This window comes from Pezoporus occidentalis, unplaced genomic scaffold (assembly GCF_034315485.1).
Source record: "Pezoporus occidentalis ecotype Australia unplaced genomic scaffold, CSIRO_AGI_Poc_V1 ctg195, whole genome shotgun sequence".
Lineage (NCBI taxonomy): Eukaryota > Metazoa > Chordata > Aves > Psittaciformes > Psittacidae > Pezoporus > Pezoporus occidentalis.
Genome location: NW_026913800.1, coordinates 1041722 through 1057993, shown reverse-complemented (window position 1 = coordinate 1057993; position 16272 = coordinate 1041722). Strand labels below are relative to the sequence as shown.

Below are 16272 nucleotides of genomic sequence, written 5' to 3'. Positions count from 1 at the left end.
ATTTTTTTTTAAAGGATTGGAAAGGAAAATATTTTTTATAAATTGACAAAAGTGCTTGCATAAATGTCTGGCTTGCTGTACTTGATCAAACTATCAATTTATACAAAGTGATATCCTTCAATGACCATGCTACTCTTCCACGTTTTAAGGGAAATGGGAAGCAAATTTTGCAAGGATGCACCTCTCTGCTGTGCTGAGTGAGAGCAGGAGAGGAAGGTGGAAGGTCTTTATTGACTATCATTTTATGCTCTGAAGCACGAAGGGCAAATTTGTGTGCACCGTCATCTTAAGCTGAAGAACTATAAGCATTATTAATGCTCATAAAATTAATCAGTACTTTACAAAGTACTTCTGAATTATTTATCTCCATGACCTCTTTTAGGACTTATCACCATAGACTGATTACATGCTCTATAAAGTAGCAATTCACTCTGTTTGTGTGGAATTTACTGACTTTATTTTTACGGAATGTGCCATTGTTCTTGCAACAGTGAAAAGGAAGAGTCAGACCAGTTTTCATTATTACTAAACCCCAACACCTTCTCTGTCATATATGGTTTTTTTACACTTGTTATGGTAACAGTCAAGGTCACACTTGTATTACACTGTTTTTTGTGTTCTTCTACTCCTTTCTGCTTTTCCTGGATTAGCCAGGTTGTCAAAAGATTAACCTCTCCCCACATGCATAGATACAGCATGCTTCCCTTCAATCCTCTTTTTTCCATCTACAATTCAATTCACCTGACATAAAGAATACTCCATTTCTGCACAAATACAACTCAGTGGAAATTACAGAAATATGTTAATTTAAATTCTGTTCCACTGGAGCAAACGTCAAAATGGCAGTGTTTTCCCAAAGCCACTATTTTTCTGTCACTTCTCTTGCCCAGTCCCCTGGTTTGGAATCATTTATCTTTAGCAAATATCACTGTATTTTTGGCATGTTCTGTTCCAAAAGATTAAAACACTGAACATTATTTTTCAGCATCCTGGTTTTCCAAATACTTCCCTGTTAACCTACTGGGCTAGTTCAAATTGAAATTTTTGATAAAAATGTGTATTTTTTTAATGATTACATGGAAATTATATCGCAAGGCTGTAAAACTAACTTGACAATCTGCGCCACTGCAACCACAGAATAACATCTTAAATTACCTGTAATTTTTAAGATGCTACTGTTGAGCATGTATCTTAATTCTATCTATAGGGATGCTGGAGAGGGACTCTTCATTAGAGACTGTCGTGATAGAACAAGGGGTAACGGGTTAAAACTTAAACAGGGGAAGTTTAGGTTGGATATAAGAAGGAAATTCTTTCCTGTTAGGGTGGTGAGGCACTGGAATGGGTTGCCCAGGGAGGCTGTGAATGCTCCGTCCCTGGCAGTGTTCAAGGCCAGGTTGGATGAGGCCTTGGGTGATATGATTTAGCGTAAGGTGTCCCTGCCCACAGCAGAGGGGTTGGAACTAGATGATCTTAAGGTGCTTTCCAACACTAACGATTCTATGATTCTATGATTAATTGAATTGCGCAAAACTTGTATACCACAAAATATTTGCAATTCAGGTCCTATTTCTGTATATGAATAGGCATATACACAGTTTAAATTTCTCAAATATTTTAATTTACTTTTTTTTTTTTTAATCTTTAATAACATAAAATCTCTCTAAGAGCAGAACAAAATTGTTAGTGCTAACCCATTCACCACTCTCCCTTAAACTTCAGTACAGTAATACAGCTACAGTGACAGGTTTTTGGCAATGCACATTTTCTTAAATGACTGGAAGACAACTCCTAACCCTTTATGCAGGATGTTACTTTCTTTCGACAAATCTTAAATACAACAATAAAGGAACACAATCTGGTTGAAACTGCAGTTGTCATAGGTTATGAAAGCTGAACACATCAAAAAGCAAAACAATGCATAACCAATCTGAACAGGTTTTGCCTTCAAATATTTCATGATGAAGAAACCTTCAGTCTTTCACACTTAACAAACTATGACTTCTCATCTCACTCAGAGGAGCATTTTAAGCACAAAACTTACAGAAGAAAAGACTTCTATTTAAAAACAATAACAGGTATTTTTTTTCACATAAATATTTCTGTATAAGCAATATTTCTTTTTTCTCCACTGCTGTTTTTTCAGGAAAATACCCAAAAGCCTGTCATAGATTGGCTACTTAATAAAAGAACTCCTACCTAATATGTCCTTTTGGGTGTTTTGTTTAGAAATATAAAAAGGAAAGGAACGTGTTACAACTCCCCTGAAGTTATTCTTACATAAAGTCATACTATCTTGCTTCACTCCCATTATATTTAATAAATATTTGTTCTGTTCTTTCATTTAGTGCTGTTGAATGATTTATGAATGCTTGAATTTTTATTTCCAGATACTTAGGATTATCAATTAGGTACCCATACAACTGAACCCCAGTGCATGTCTTGTTTTACAAAATCAAGTAGTACTGTTTTTTGCATGATGATCCCATCCTCATAGAATTATTTAACTAAGATTCTCCCTCAACCCCCAAAGTCATATGTATATGCATTGCTGTCTTCTAAAATACAATGGAATGTTTGGGTCCAGTAGTTAGTACAACTTATTTGTCAGAACTGAACTGGTGGTATATCTACCATTTTCATCCTGCCCACTAGCTTCTGGCGTGCCTTGTCTCTGGTCCTCCTCAGGTGCTTCAGGGTAGATAACAGCTGTATCTTCTTGCTGTAGGAACTCTTCAACATTAGGGTCATGGTTTTGTTCATTTTCTGCATCAGAATCACATTCATCTTCTTTTACTATGAGTGAAAAACAAGAAACAAGATACGAAATGAATAGTTTAAAAAGAACATAAATGAGATTCAGTAATTCACATTGCCAAACCACCCTCTACCCAGGGATTTCAAAACTCTTTACAAATAGCTGTACAGTTCAAGCTCTTTTAGATGAAGGAATATGACAAGTTTTAAAACCGAGAACCAGTGGCATAACAACATTTTGACTAAAACACATTTGGCTCTTCAACTCAGTGCATTTTTATCATTTCAGATTTAGCTGTTCAGCTTCCTGAAAAGCTCCCCTTAATTTGATTTAGCCCTTGTAGTTTGAAGGCCATCTTACCATCCTGGCTCCTATGTTTGCAAATGTAAATTTTTTGCCTTCAAGACATAATTTTTAACATATTTAAGACCTGCTCATTAGTGCAAGCCCAGAAGATATTTAAACTCTGATAAACAAGTTGGCTGGCTGAAATGCAGCAAACTTGAACTTTGAGTGGCCTGTTTTCTGCTATCAAAAAGGTTTCAGATCTAGTTAACATTCTTCAACATTTCCCAGTTTAAAACTTACGAAAACAATAAATGAAGAACTATATTTCAATGTTGACAAATAATAAATTAAATATTTTACTTCATGTTTGTATGATAAATATTTACTACCAAGTATTTGCCTAAATACATTGTTCATTGAGTTTACTTTTACCATGGTGGAACATTCTGTGAGGGCTCTACCTGCGGCACACTAAATCATGATAGATCTCCTCCACTTTTAATAACATGAGGTACATTTTTAATAGGAAGGAGTTTTCCCTGTGTGAAGTCACACACTCAATTTACAATTTGACACAATCTTTTTATGCCATGTTCCTGTCTCTCACATAGAGACTGTAATACAATACATAATGTAGCTCTCCATTATTGTTTGGAGACATCTGACTTTGTAGTAACTAAAAAGAATGTGCAAATCTACAGTTTTAAACACATCAAAGTAATTTACTTATTCATTAAATAAAGGTTATCCGGATAACATTGAACTATTTAGTGTTATGGGCATTAAAAGAAAAAAAAAAGAAAGTATAAAAATATTTTTAAAAGCTGATGGGCTATAAGTTACTTTTCTTTGTCAATCAGAGAAATAACAAAATAACAAAGTATTTGGTTTTGTTTGGTTCTTAAACTGAAGTACACATTTTATTCTACCTTCCGTATAATCATTATAAACAGAGGAGTTGATAATAAGATACGGTATGAGCTTAAGTTTATTTTGGTATATTCCTTATTAGTTTAAAATACTACCTACATGCAAGATCAATGCTATTCTTTGTTTTGCCCTTAGGAGATGTGCTGCTGCAGCCAGCCCTCATGGGAGGGGACAGCTCCGTGTCACTAGTCAGCAACACCTCCAGACCCAGGACATCCAAAAGGAGCCCAGACTATTCTTCCTCAGCTAGAACAGTTTACAATTTAAGACATCTACTGAGGAAGAGCAAAGCAGTTTATAAAGAGAGGTGGGAGAACTTCGAAGACTTCAGGAGAATACTCACCTAGCCCAAATTCAATAGCACTTTATGAATAAAGGGCTCAGATTAACAAATAAATACCTGTACATCCAACTTCATCTGTCTGAGCTTCAGGCCCCAGGATTTCTTTCGTTTCTTTTCCAGCTGAAATAGTACATTTCACAAAAAGAAGAATGAATATTTATAAAGAACCCAAAACACACACACAAAAGCCACACACACCTCAACAGCTTAAATATCACAGAATCACAGAAGAGCTTGGGTTTGAAGGGACCTTCAAAGGTCAGCTTATATTTGAGTTACTTCTTCAGCATTTTTTCCCATTTCTCTATTGTTTAGAAGAAATGTATTTAAACACAATGTTCTTTCAAAAGCATGGATTGCACGTTATTTCAGCAGAGTGCAATCAGTTGAACCACAAAGATATTCCATGATTACAGAAATGAAATCTTAAAAGGGAGAAACATTAAACACAAACCATAAGTTTAAGAGAAGGACAGGGACAGTGTATTTCTCCAGCAAATACAGTCAGCTACTTAAATAACCCTATCTACAAATGTAGATCTATGATACACTGGAATATTATTTCTGGAAACCAAAGTATCATAAACCAAACATATGAAAAAACTGTTTTCTCCAATTAGCAGTTCTTTTAAATGACTGACAGTTTGCTGGTCAAGTCTGCGAACAACTACCTAATGCGTTATCTTTCTTGTAAATCATCTAGAAACCACTTTTAGGCTGCTATTGCTTAAATAAACAAGGATTTTAAACACATGCTCTCCAATTCAGATCAACTGTGCACTACAAAGATGTTTCATGTATCGATTCCAATATTCAGTACAAGTTTGCAGGTACCAGATGTCCACAGAACTAATGCTGAGGAGCCTACCTGCCTCCAAAACTCTACCAGCTCCCACTGAGCTGCAGCATTCAACGATGCAGCATGGAAGTTTTAACTCACTATAGCTGTGGATTCAAATCAATAAACTGCCCAAGTTGTTCCTAATTTATGTTTGTTGGGTCACCTGAACTGGGAAGTTCCTATTGGAAAGGACACTGATGCCACTCTGTCAGTGCTTAGGAAAGCTATGCTGGATTTCGAACTAATTATAATTTTGGCTCATGATACCACAGATTTGGTTCAGAATGCAATGCAAAATTTAAATCCAAAATTTAATCTCTTAAAAACAATCATGATACAAATCCACTATTTTTATTTAAAAAGGGTTTGTGATTTTTCTCCATTATGAAATAGGCTCTGTGGAAGAGGGGGAATATCAGTAAGTTATTACTCATAGAAATTTAAATTATAGTGTTGCTAGTAAATTCCATTTGCTTCAGTATAAATAAAAGCTATGCTTTCCATGGTAATGTCAAGGAATTTATGACATTATAGATTAATCTCAGTGAAGTTGAAAACCATCTCAATTCTAATAATCAGAACCTCTGCTTGGTACTGTCTCTTTGCAATATCTAAAAGTGGGGTGTAAGACGAGGAGCCCTTTTCCACAGGGACTGATCTTCCTTAATGCTGTAGGAATAATTAATAATTTGAGAAATGTTAATTAGAGCTCCATCTTTGTAGCTATGGATGGTCCATATAGGAAGGCAATTTTGCAATTGTCCCTTCAGAAGGCCAATTACCATGCTGCAAATACAGCTGCTGGGAAGCAACGGAAAGGGATGTGAACAGATTTTAAACCGCTGTTCCACCAAGCAGAAATCACAGCTCTGAATTCCAGAAGAAATTTGAGCTACCTGCTGAATGACAGCTTAAATACAGGTTTCCATGAATAACATCTAGGTCATGAATATCCATCTTGCCACTACATCTGGACATACCACATAATTCTAAAACATGTTCTTGGACTTCTGTATCTCATCATCACTTATGAGCAGCTGTTTAGAGATACAGTGGGACTTCCCAGGGTTAAATACTAATGATTTTCAGATCACAGGCAGCAGTGTGTACTAGCGGCGAACATGCATGACACAATCACTGCCTTATAGGCTGACTGTAAAGATCTCTCCATGGGTAAGATACTGATGAAATTAAAACCACTAGCAAATGGAAAATTTGGATGTAGGCAGAAAGTCAGACTTCATTGAAATTTTCACTGCAGTCTTATCTTCAGAGAAGGGAACAAACTCGAAAGCCCATCAAGAGTTTCTAATTTAAATTCTTTAGAACTAATTTTCTGATATGCATGTAGCAAGCGCTATTTACAGCTTACAGTATTGCCTGGTTGTTTGCTTATGTGAGTAAAAACTTGATCAAAAAGATGCTACACTTGTTTAGCCTTCCTCCTAAATGAAATTAATAAAGAATAGTACAGTAACCTTCCTCAGCTACCCACCACACCACACAGAAAGAACACAATCCATCTTACAGCACATAGGCTCAACCTAAAATTTTATGAGTTAAAGGAATTTTTGAGTTCCAGGAAGAACTTAAACATAAAACATAATTTTTAAAGGTTATTTCAAGGTCTAGACAATTTTTTGACATTTTCAAAGATATCCTACTTCCAGGTCTTGAGATCTCTAGAATTGCTAAATACTTATAACACATAATAAGGATTTTTAAATGCATTAACATACTAAGTCCATAAATTTAACCCTTAATTAAAACAAAACCCCAAACCTCTGTAGTGTAGGTTTTACTTCAAACTAAAAAAAAAAAAATAAAAGTCACATTACAGAATCATCACACACATGAATGCTGGCGTACAGCCAAGAACTTGTGCAGGACACACGTGATTCACTTTTTCAAACCCATTTAACCGTTTCCGTTAAACCTCTTGAGATACACACCTTATATTTAAAAACACCTGTTCTGAAGGTCTTTCATAAAGTCAGTTAGAATGACTAGAAACGGAAGGAAACTAATCTGATGAAGAAATGTTACGTGTGTTGTTTCTATTCCTGGGCATTTGTGAACGGAATAAATATGTAAAAAACTCATTCTGTCAGGTTGAGCTAAACCCAGGAAGTTTCAGTACTACTCTACTGATAAAACATAACTTACTAAAACTGCTGTAGTATGTATTCTAAAAATAATTGCTAGCCCTGAAGATGGTATTAGTGTTGCACAGACACCTATACCAGTACATTTCCCTGCATGAGAGAAATCATGTATTCAATACTCCTCTCTTAGAAATCTTCAGATTTCTAATGTGCAACCAAGACTAATGATTTTCAGGTCACACCTTTCCTTCTAGGAAAGCTATAATAAAGTAAAGAGTATTTTACCCCAGCAAGTCAAAGCTCCGTAAAATCTAATGTATCCTTAATTTTTCTCATGTAGTCATCACCAGACTGCTACAAAAGAGGCTTCAGAAGACATAATTTTTACGGAAGAAATTTAGTTTGAGCAAGCCTGTATGGCAACTATTTAATCTTTTGTCTGTCTAAACACTGATGAAAGCCTGTCTTCATCAGCAATGACCAAGGCAGAGAAAACATTGCCTACATAGTGAATTCTACAATCACAGTAGAATTTGATTCAAATACTTCATTTTGGAAAACTAATTTTAAAAGGTTAAAAATACTACATTTGAAATAAGGAGTCAAAAAAGATGCCACCCCATGTCTAGAGCTCTGAAAAAACCCAGAAGGTTTTCTGATGAAAGACACTGTGTCATGACTACCTGTGTGTAGGTACATTTTCCAGCAAATTCAGTCCAAAGGGTCTTCACCCAGCACCTCTGTGAGGCAGTGCTGCTCTTCGCTCCCTATCTCAGGTTTCCTACACTTACACTTGAAGGGTTCAAGAAATAGTCTACACACAGCCCATTTTTATGTAACTGCAATTCCTGATAGATACAGCCTGCAGTAGAGCAAAGATATTACAAGAACTAAGAAAATTACCTACCTAATAATTTAGCTACAAAATACTCATTTCCCTGCACAGCATACCTTGGCAATAGCAGCTATGTAAAAACAGGCTGAGCTGATGCTATTCTTTGAACTCTCAGCTGCTCTCTCTCAGCTGGATTGCAGTTAGGGACCATCTGACTGCTTTCTGTTTATTTAGATGTGAGGTCATGCAATTGATCTTAAACCCCCAGTTTTAACAAGGTAGATGCTAAGAATTGTTGCTTGAGATCAGACACAAACAAGGATATGACAGAAAATATTCTCTATCTTTCAGGGAACTAAGGCCAAATTCCATGATAATTTCCAATAGTTTATGCATTTATCCCAATTTGGCACAAATGTAAGCATGCTGTGTGCTATTATGAAACTCAGGATCTGATTCCACAGTAAAAAAGGCCTATTTATTTCCTGATTGCTTCAAATTTTCAGCTTCTAAAGCTGCTGCATAATACGTGAAACATTTAAGTCCTTTTAGTGTTTTTGAAACACAGATTCATTATGAATAAGAGAGCAAATTCTAAACTTCATAATCTAAAACATTTTTTTTAATATATTTTACAAGGGAAAAGGCAGAGGCAGCTCACAAGGAGAAATTTATATCTGAATATTACTGTTTCATGTTTTTGGCTTTTGGCATACTCTGTAAGTTGAGCAAACCCTGAACCTTACCGGGAGCTATGGCAGAGACCTGCCATACGAAAAACAAAAAGCAAGTGACTAGTCTCTGATCACCCTTGAGAAGCTACATTTGAAGCTCCTGTTTAACAATGCCGGTGGAATGAATGCACCTTTGAATCTGCCTCAAATATTAAAAAAGAACATGAAATATATTACAATATACATACAAATATGTTAAAAAACCTCTATTTTGACTATGACTATCACACGTTATTTCAGTGTCCTGGGTTCAGCTGCAGCAGTCATTTTTCTCCTTAGTAGCTGGTGTAGTGTAGTGTTTGCAACTTTAGCCTGGGAACAATGTTGGTAACAAAGTGACCAAAAAAAATTTCTAGTGAATCTACACTTTAGAAATCTTTCTTTACATAGCATCATCAGTGGAAATGAACATACCTTCATCTTCCCAGCCACTGTTTGTACTCCCTTCTCTTTCACTGTTTTCTGGTAATACTGTATGGTCTGTTGGCAAGTCATCTTCTGGCACGCTAGCATCACAGTCTGCTGCATCAGTTACACTTTCTTCTTCCACTATATGCAATTTATCTTCATCGTCTGAATCTGAGTTTGCTTCTACCACGTTATTATAATTGGTGACTGTAGACAGACAAAAAGCAAAATACTGATCAATATACTCCTCATTTACAGCATGGAGGTCCAAAGCTTGCAGAACTTTGTCTTACTAGTGTTAAACAATATTTTGTTACAGATAGCTGTGCATAAAGAGGATAAGCTGTATATATATATAGCAATCACTGGGGTATAGAAGGCACAAAACTGGAGGGAAACAACTGACACTGAAGGCCAAGTGACCCCAGGTTGACCACACTTGAGATGGCAGCTCAACTGCTCTTGTCAGGTCCCGTGAAACAAGACCTTGTCTGCAGTTACCCATGCTAGCTGTGTGCACCCAGTCCACCTTCTGGCTGGCTTTTCCTGTAACTGATGGGTATGTGAATCAAGGAGCAATAAATAGGAACAATAAGATTTGACTCAGAAGGGCTAAAGTGCTCTTGATTTAAGCAAAAAGGCTCTTGTAGTTACACCCAAAGATCCCACTAAAGACTCAACAGCATGAAATGTGAAAGGAAAAATCTCAGAGGTGACTTACAAAGGAAATCTTGCATAATATTTTCCCTAGCTACCAGGAAAAAGTAATAACTCTACATTTCAGCCCGAAGAACATATTGTGAGAGTCTTGTGGACAAAGGATTATACAACGATATATGCTTCTGCCATATGGGAGCAGATTATTATTAAAATAGTCTTCATTTGTAAGCACAAAAGATCAGTTATAGCCATTTCAATTTAAACTGTAAGGATTATGTATTAGGAAAAAAAAATCACTTTCATAATCTGTTGAAATGTCTTGTTACTCACACTGAAAATAAACTATTAAACATTTACATCTATATGCGCATTACTTCTTCATTGCCACATTTGAATTTCTTACAGAAATGCTTTAAAATACAGTTTAAGACAAGAGAATAAATATATTGATGAATAAACTAACAAGACTTGTCATGGCTGCAGTACTCCTTCAGTGGTTATCAGAATAACTGACCTGGGAGGCACATAATCATGCTACTTAATGATACCTGCATCTTGTCACTGTTAGCACATGAGAAGCCAGACTGATTCTTTCATGTGAAATCCAGCCCATTAAGGTAGATAAATAACAACCTAGACTCCTGTTCTTCTGAGGTTAGCTTTTTTTTTTTTTCTTTAAGTAGATATTCTAGTGATTTAAAAATGCATTTGAGCAGGGAAAGTGAGTAACATTATAAACTGACTGGCTACCATCTCATTTCCTTCCAATTCAGGAGAAAAATCCCTCATCTAGAACATGCGTAAGCATGACAAAAGAGCATTCTGAATTTAAAACTATCATTCCATGTTTTCATATTTTATACAGACAGTGCTATTTAAAAAATATAGTAACGCTCCACTATTCATGGTATTGACCTCTTCTAAGCCAACAAATTTAGGCAAATTGCCTGAATACTAGCATTTGGTCCATTTCAATCAGTACATTGATATTCACTTTATATTCTGTAACCAGTTTTGTGAAGTAAAAAAAGTACTGTAAGGAATGCTGTAATGTTGTGTGAAAGAGAAGACATAGATGTATTCCCTCACCAAAGCAGAAGAGATATGTGAATTTATTTGCCTGAGAAATTGTAAATGTAATTTTAAAAAAGTGCACGGAAAGACATAAACCAGGAAACTTTTATGGAAAAGTGAAAAAAATTATTTTGGCCTGTTGTCTTAAATAGGTTTTACTGTGATGATTAGATGTGGAGCATTATTAGTACAGAACACCAACATACTTAAATTTGCCACACAGAAAGGAGATCAGTAAGAGCAGGAAATCAAAATTTATAAGCAAAAGTTTTTCTAAGCAAAAGTTCAGATTGCAGTACTGTAGATAATGAATACTTGATTTTTAAAAAATAAATTCCTTGCTTCACTTGGGAAATTAAGTGAAATACCTTATATTAGGTTTAGAGTGGTTTCCATGGAAAATGAAAATCTAATCAGAAAGTTTGTCCTGAAGAATTACACTTACAGAAAACCCCCATATCTTCTTTTCTTCATTACCTATTTTTTTATTTTAAGTATAATCTATTTACTATGGCTCTATTTACCTTGAAACTTGTTCATAAATTCTCACTACACTCACTCATGTGCCAGCTCTGCAAACTCTAAAATACCACCTTCTCCATAAAATGTAAGGAACAAATGGTCTTTGGGATTTAAGTTCCTTCCACCAAAGAGCACTTGTCAACAAGGCAACACAATAAAATCAGCAAGAAATCTGGCTCTAACATTCTGGTTTTCCTCTTACAAAGAGCTTTGGGGGAAATAAAATGTATTTAAAAGGGCTCAGCACGCTCGAGATGGCCATGCAATCCACACACCAACGCAGCAGAAAGTCAAGTACTTAAACCAACAGAAACATCCATCTATCTATGCGCAACTCTAAATGATTACATGCTGCTTTCCTTCTACAAGATCCTTGCCTCATCTCGTACAGTGATGGCAAATATGCATGGAACACTCAGTTTTATGGAGTGAACTGAGTATTTGTAGCAGCCTGCCTCATTTTTTCGGATTGCAAAGTTATTGCTCATTCTCTTTATCCCTACCAGCCAGCAGTGCTCCCAAAGCCTCACTTACAGGATGCTAGCCAAACTGGGATTCCTTATTATACGTTATACTTTATATCCTATATTTTATATACTCATTATATAGTATATATTTATTATATATTATATTACACAATATAGTATAACTACATCTAGTATAATCATATGATTATATATATTTTCCCTACATGGCATTCAGCAGGAATGCTTCAAAACACGTAATTTACTGGACTGTGGTAGGTTGATGGTTTATCTCCATTTAACAGAACAGAAACTGTCTACTTAAAACCCAGAGGATTCTTTTGGCAATCCTGGCATTGCCACGTCAGTGTAAGATGTTTTGTGCCTGTCTTTTCAGAGGACTTTGAATTTATACAGCATTTCACATATTTCAAGCACGCTTTTGTTCATTCCAATCCAGCTGTGCTCAGAGCCCAGGTACCCTGGACTGCATGCCACAGCAACTACATACACAGAGATCACCCCCAAAATAAGTAACCTTCTAAAATCACATAAAAACTCCTTAAAAGAGAGAGAATAAAATCCAGTCTTTCAATGGAGCTTTCAAATGCCTTAGAGAGCGTGCTTTTGATTCCTGCAGCTCTCTACTAAAATTACTACACTTTCTAGCAATTAAGGCAAGGGTTCTGGAGGCAACAGCTTTCTTTAATAAACACCCCTAATTCATTCTCTGGGCACCATTCCTCCTGTGAAAAATTATGTGATCACATAATTAAAGATCTTATCGTTATGCACACATGCAAGGGACAAATTAAAACAGTTTGAACAATCTTCATTCTGACATTTTCCAACTTCTTTTTAAACACTCGACTTTCAAAGTCAAGTGTTTGATTTCAAAGAATGTATTATTCTTTAATAGAAATGATGGCTAAAAAACCAATCAAGCCCTGTAATTTACTGTATTTTTAACTAATTAAAATTAAAATCCCATTACATGGTACTATACTGATGCCTGCATGGCTGCAAAGCTTAGCTTTAGCAATGCAGATCTGCTCCTGGTGCCCTACAAGACTAAGAGGTGGCAATAGCAGGCTGCTGCCTTCATTTGCTTCAGACATGCTTTAGGTACATGTTTCACAGCTCTTTGTAGATATTAAAGAAACCCTGAAACTAAAGCACCCGGATTCAACTCCAGAGGTAAACATCCTCCCCTTCTCCCTTCTCCAGTTCAATCGTAGAGCCAAATTCAGAGCTTCCCTATCCACACATCACTTTAGGTGTTTTCTCCTCTGTCCTTCATGTTTCCTCAGGATACCCACAACTGAAAGAAGAGGACAGCAAAGTTCATGAGCCTCAGTTGATGCCTGGCACTACAGTAACTGCTTAAGTTGGAAGCAATAAATTTAATTAAACCTTTTTGGCTAGAATTGAAATACATTTAGTAGAAAAGCCGTATGGACAGTCTTAAAGCCTCTAAAAGAAATTCAACTGAATACACATAATGATGACTTCAAAGGACTTCTAATTAGGCCAAATAGTCCAGAAAATAAAAAACACATGTAAAACATTGCTTAAAAGAGCAGTTACAGCTTTCCTCTGAAGTAACTACAAATATTTTAAACTTCAGTAATACCTATTTTTAGTTAATGTAATTTAAGTGACTACCAAAGCAAAATAATTCAGCCTGGATCACATAAAACTGGCACAAACAGCACTCGGTATCTCCACGATGAGACACTGCTCTGTGAAAAGCAATGATGGCAAGAAAGGTTACGTTGCCCTCGGCCACCACTGCTCTGGGGATGGCCATCAGCAGCAGGGAAGAAGTGGACTACTGAAGGGAATCTTATCTTCATTGTAAAAGCTAAATCTGACTCAGATAATGAACCACGGCTGTAATCCATGTTCACCAGACAAGCATATGTGATGTATTACAGATATATACAAGCCTATTCTGTCCATTGCATTGCATGTAACCTTAGCATAAAATTATATATTAAACAGTTTCATTATTAATTTTAGCTTTACTTTTACAGATAAATAGAAAATGACCCATTTTCAACATATATATTACAAATGACACTGAAGACTAAATATTTATTCAATAAAAATAATTTTCTATCATTACTATGTATCTTTTGAAATACAAGATGAAATATATTAAAAAGCAATATATGAAAAATGCATATTATGAACCATAACTACTTCTTTCCCTGTTGATCACTTTCTTGCTACAATAGCCTGACTTCTAAACAATAAATGAGCATCTGTAGCTCTAAAAGTAAATGACTGCAAAATAAATTGCATAAAATAAGCTTTGCTTTCTTGATTTTTACTGTCCTAAATGCAGAGAAGGTGTATCATGTTGCACAATTCTAATTAAAAAAGAAATATGTTCAAATGGAATTAGTAATTAAAGAGCTAAACCAGAGAAATATATTATTTTGCTAGTTGAATACAGCTAGGAAAGAACAATACATAGGTCTAGTCAATGGTATTAAAAGGAAAAGAATCTTTTATTCTTTGATTTAAAGAATGAATCCAGGAAATTTAAGGTGAACACTAATGCTGCTTTGATGAAAGACTGTAGGACTAACTGTTTCCATAGCATATATTATAATGGGAGATTCCCCAGAAAGGTGAGTGACCTTGGTGGCAATAGAAGGAAAACTCAAAAACCTGGCAGCAGAGCCCACTCACTGCTTCCCCTCCCAGATCTGCTCTCAGAATCATTAGACGACATGAAGAACATTTCCAACACGAAGAATGACCCAATCAAGTTCATATCACTCAAATTCTGATAGGAATTTACTCGTCTAAACAAGATAAAAAAAAAATGTGGTGGAATATATATCAAAATAATTTGAGATCAGGTGGCAACAGCACACAACTGCACTAAAAAGAGGGCAGGGTTCAACAGAACTAATCTGCAACCTCTAACATGTATTACCAGGATCTGGAAGCATACAGAGGTAAGAATGCTTTGAACCTGATCTGTTACAATCTATTCAATTCCTGCCAGTAGTCACTGTCTTTTACTTACAGTCTGGTCCAACACTCTTACTACCCATCTCTTTCATATATTTCCATACTTAATCCAAAATCCTCCCTTTCCACTGAAAATAAACCCAAACCAATTTTTAGGAATTCTGAGTTAACAGAAGCACCCTTGAATTTTTTTAAGATGTTGGACACGTCACCAACATGTTAGAGTTGTGTGGGCTCAGTATATCAACGCTGAAAAGACTGGAGACCTAGAACAGGTGGGATTCTGATCTTTCAGAGATCCTGCTTCTAGACGCTCTTCCAAATTCTAATGGAAGAACTTGAAAGCTTATTCATTAATACTGTTAGAAAAGAAACCTTTGATTATACAAACTGGAACAACTCCTATGCTCTGTTAAGTGCTCTCTTGGTTCATGGATTTCTGCTCTGACAGCCTACAGTCATCTCCTGGAATCCATTCACTCTGTCAGATCAACTGAAAATCTGCATCTATGTATTATTTTGCTCTGGTCTTAAAGATATTTTTAGCAAAATATATTGCAAAGGCAGAAACCTGATAATTTATTGTTCAGTATTTTACAGTTAGATTTCAGGTCATACTATTAATTTTATTACTACTCCTGAATGAAATGCCTTACTTATGCCTCTCCACTGACAAGAGACTTTACTGAAGTCAGCCCTTTATGTTCTTTTCATATTTTTTCTCCTAATTTAATATATATGCTTGAAATTAGTGAGTAGCTTCCATGCAATAATACACACACAATCATGTTACCATTTGAAGTACAAACACAGGGAAGAGCTAAAGGAAAGGGATAGCCACCAGCACTACAGAGTGGAGTGGAGGTAGCAGAAAACATTGCATCAGGTAGCTTGTTGAACTCAGTAAAAAATACACTACAATGAGATCTCGTTATGTGGAAAGTGTGAGGAAACTGTATTACTCTTTTGATTAAATCATTCCAGAAAATAAAACCAAACCCAAACAACTGAAACAACTTCTGCCAGAGCACAGTTTCTGAAATAATCCATTTTAAATTTAATCTAAAAACATATTTGTAATTTTCAGAGGAATAATTCTGTTCTTAAGAACAGTGTATGTGCTATAACTGTGGAAAAAAGAACTATATTCTATATATAAAACATTAATTTACTGTTTATTTAGACATATACACGAGTGTGCTCACACAGGAAAAGGGGAACTGGATTCCGTCCTTCCTCTGCCTGAAGGGATCAAACTTGCATCTCGGACATGTGTTTATATAAATACATGAATAGTTGCAAAAATGTAAGTCTAAACATTT

The 16272-nt window shown here is 35.7% G+C and overlaps 1 protein-coding gene across 3 annotated transcripts in view; it reads right to left on the bottom strand.

Moving 5' to 3' along the window:
- Nucleotides 1-16272, bottom strand: part of ZEB1 (zinc finger E-box binding homeobox 1) — a 122491-nt gene that overhangs the window by 16037 nt on the left and 90182 nt on the right. For all 3 annotated transcript variants that reach the window (XM_062617391.1, XM_062617390.1, XM_062617392.1), the window contains 3 exons: nt 9249-9449; nt 4377-4439; nt 2635-2796 (listed from right to left, as the gene is read on the bottom strand). In XM_062617391.1, the coding sequence (XP_062473375.1) occupies nt 2635-2796; nt 4377-4439; nt 9249-9449 (426 nt within the window). The remainder of the gene's footprint in view (nt 1-2634; nt 2797-4376; nt 4440-9248; nt 9450-16272) is intronic.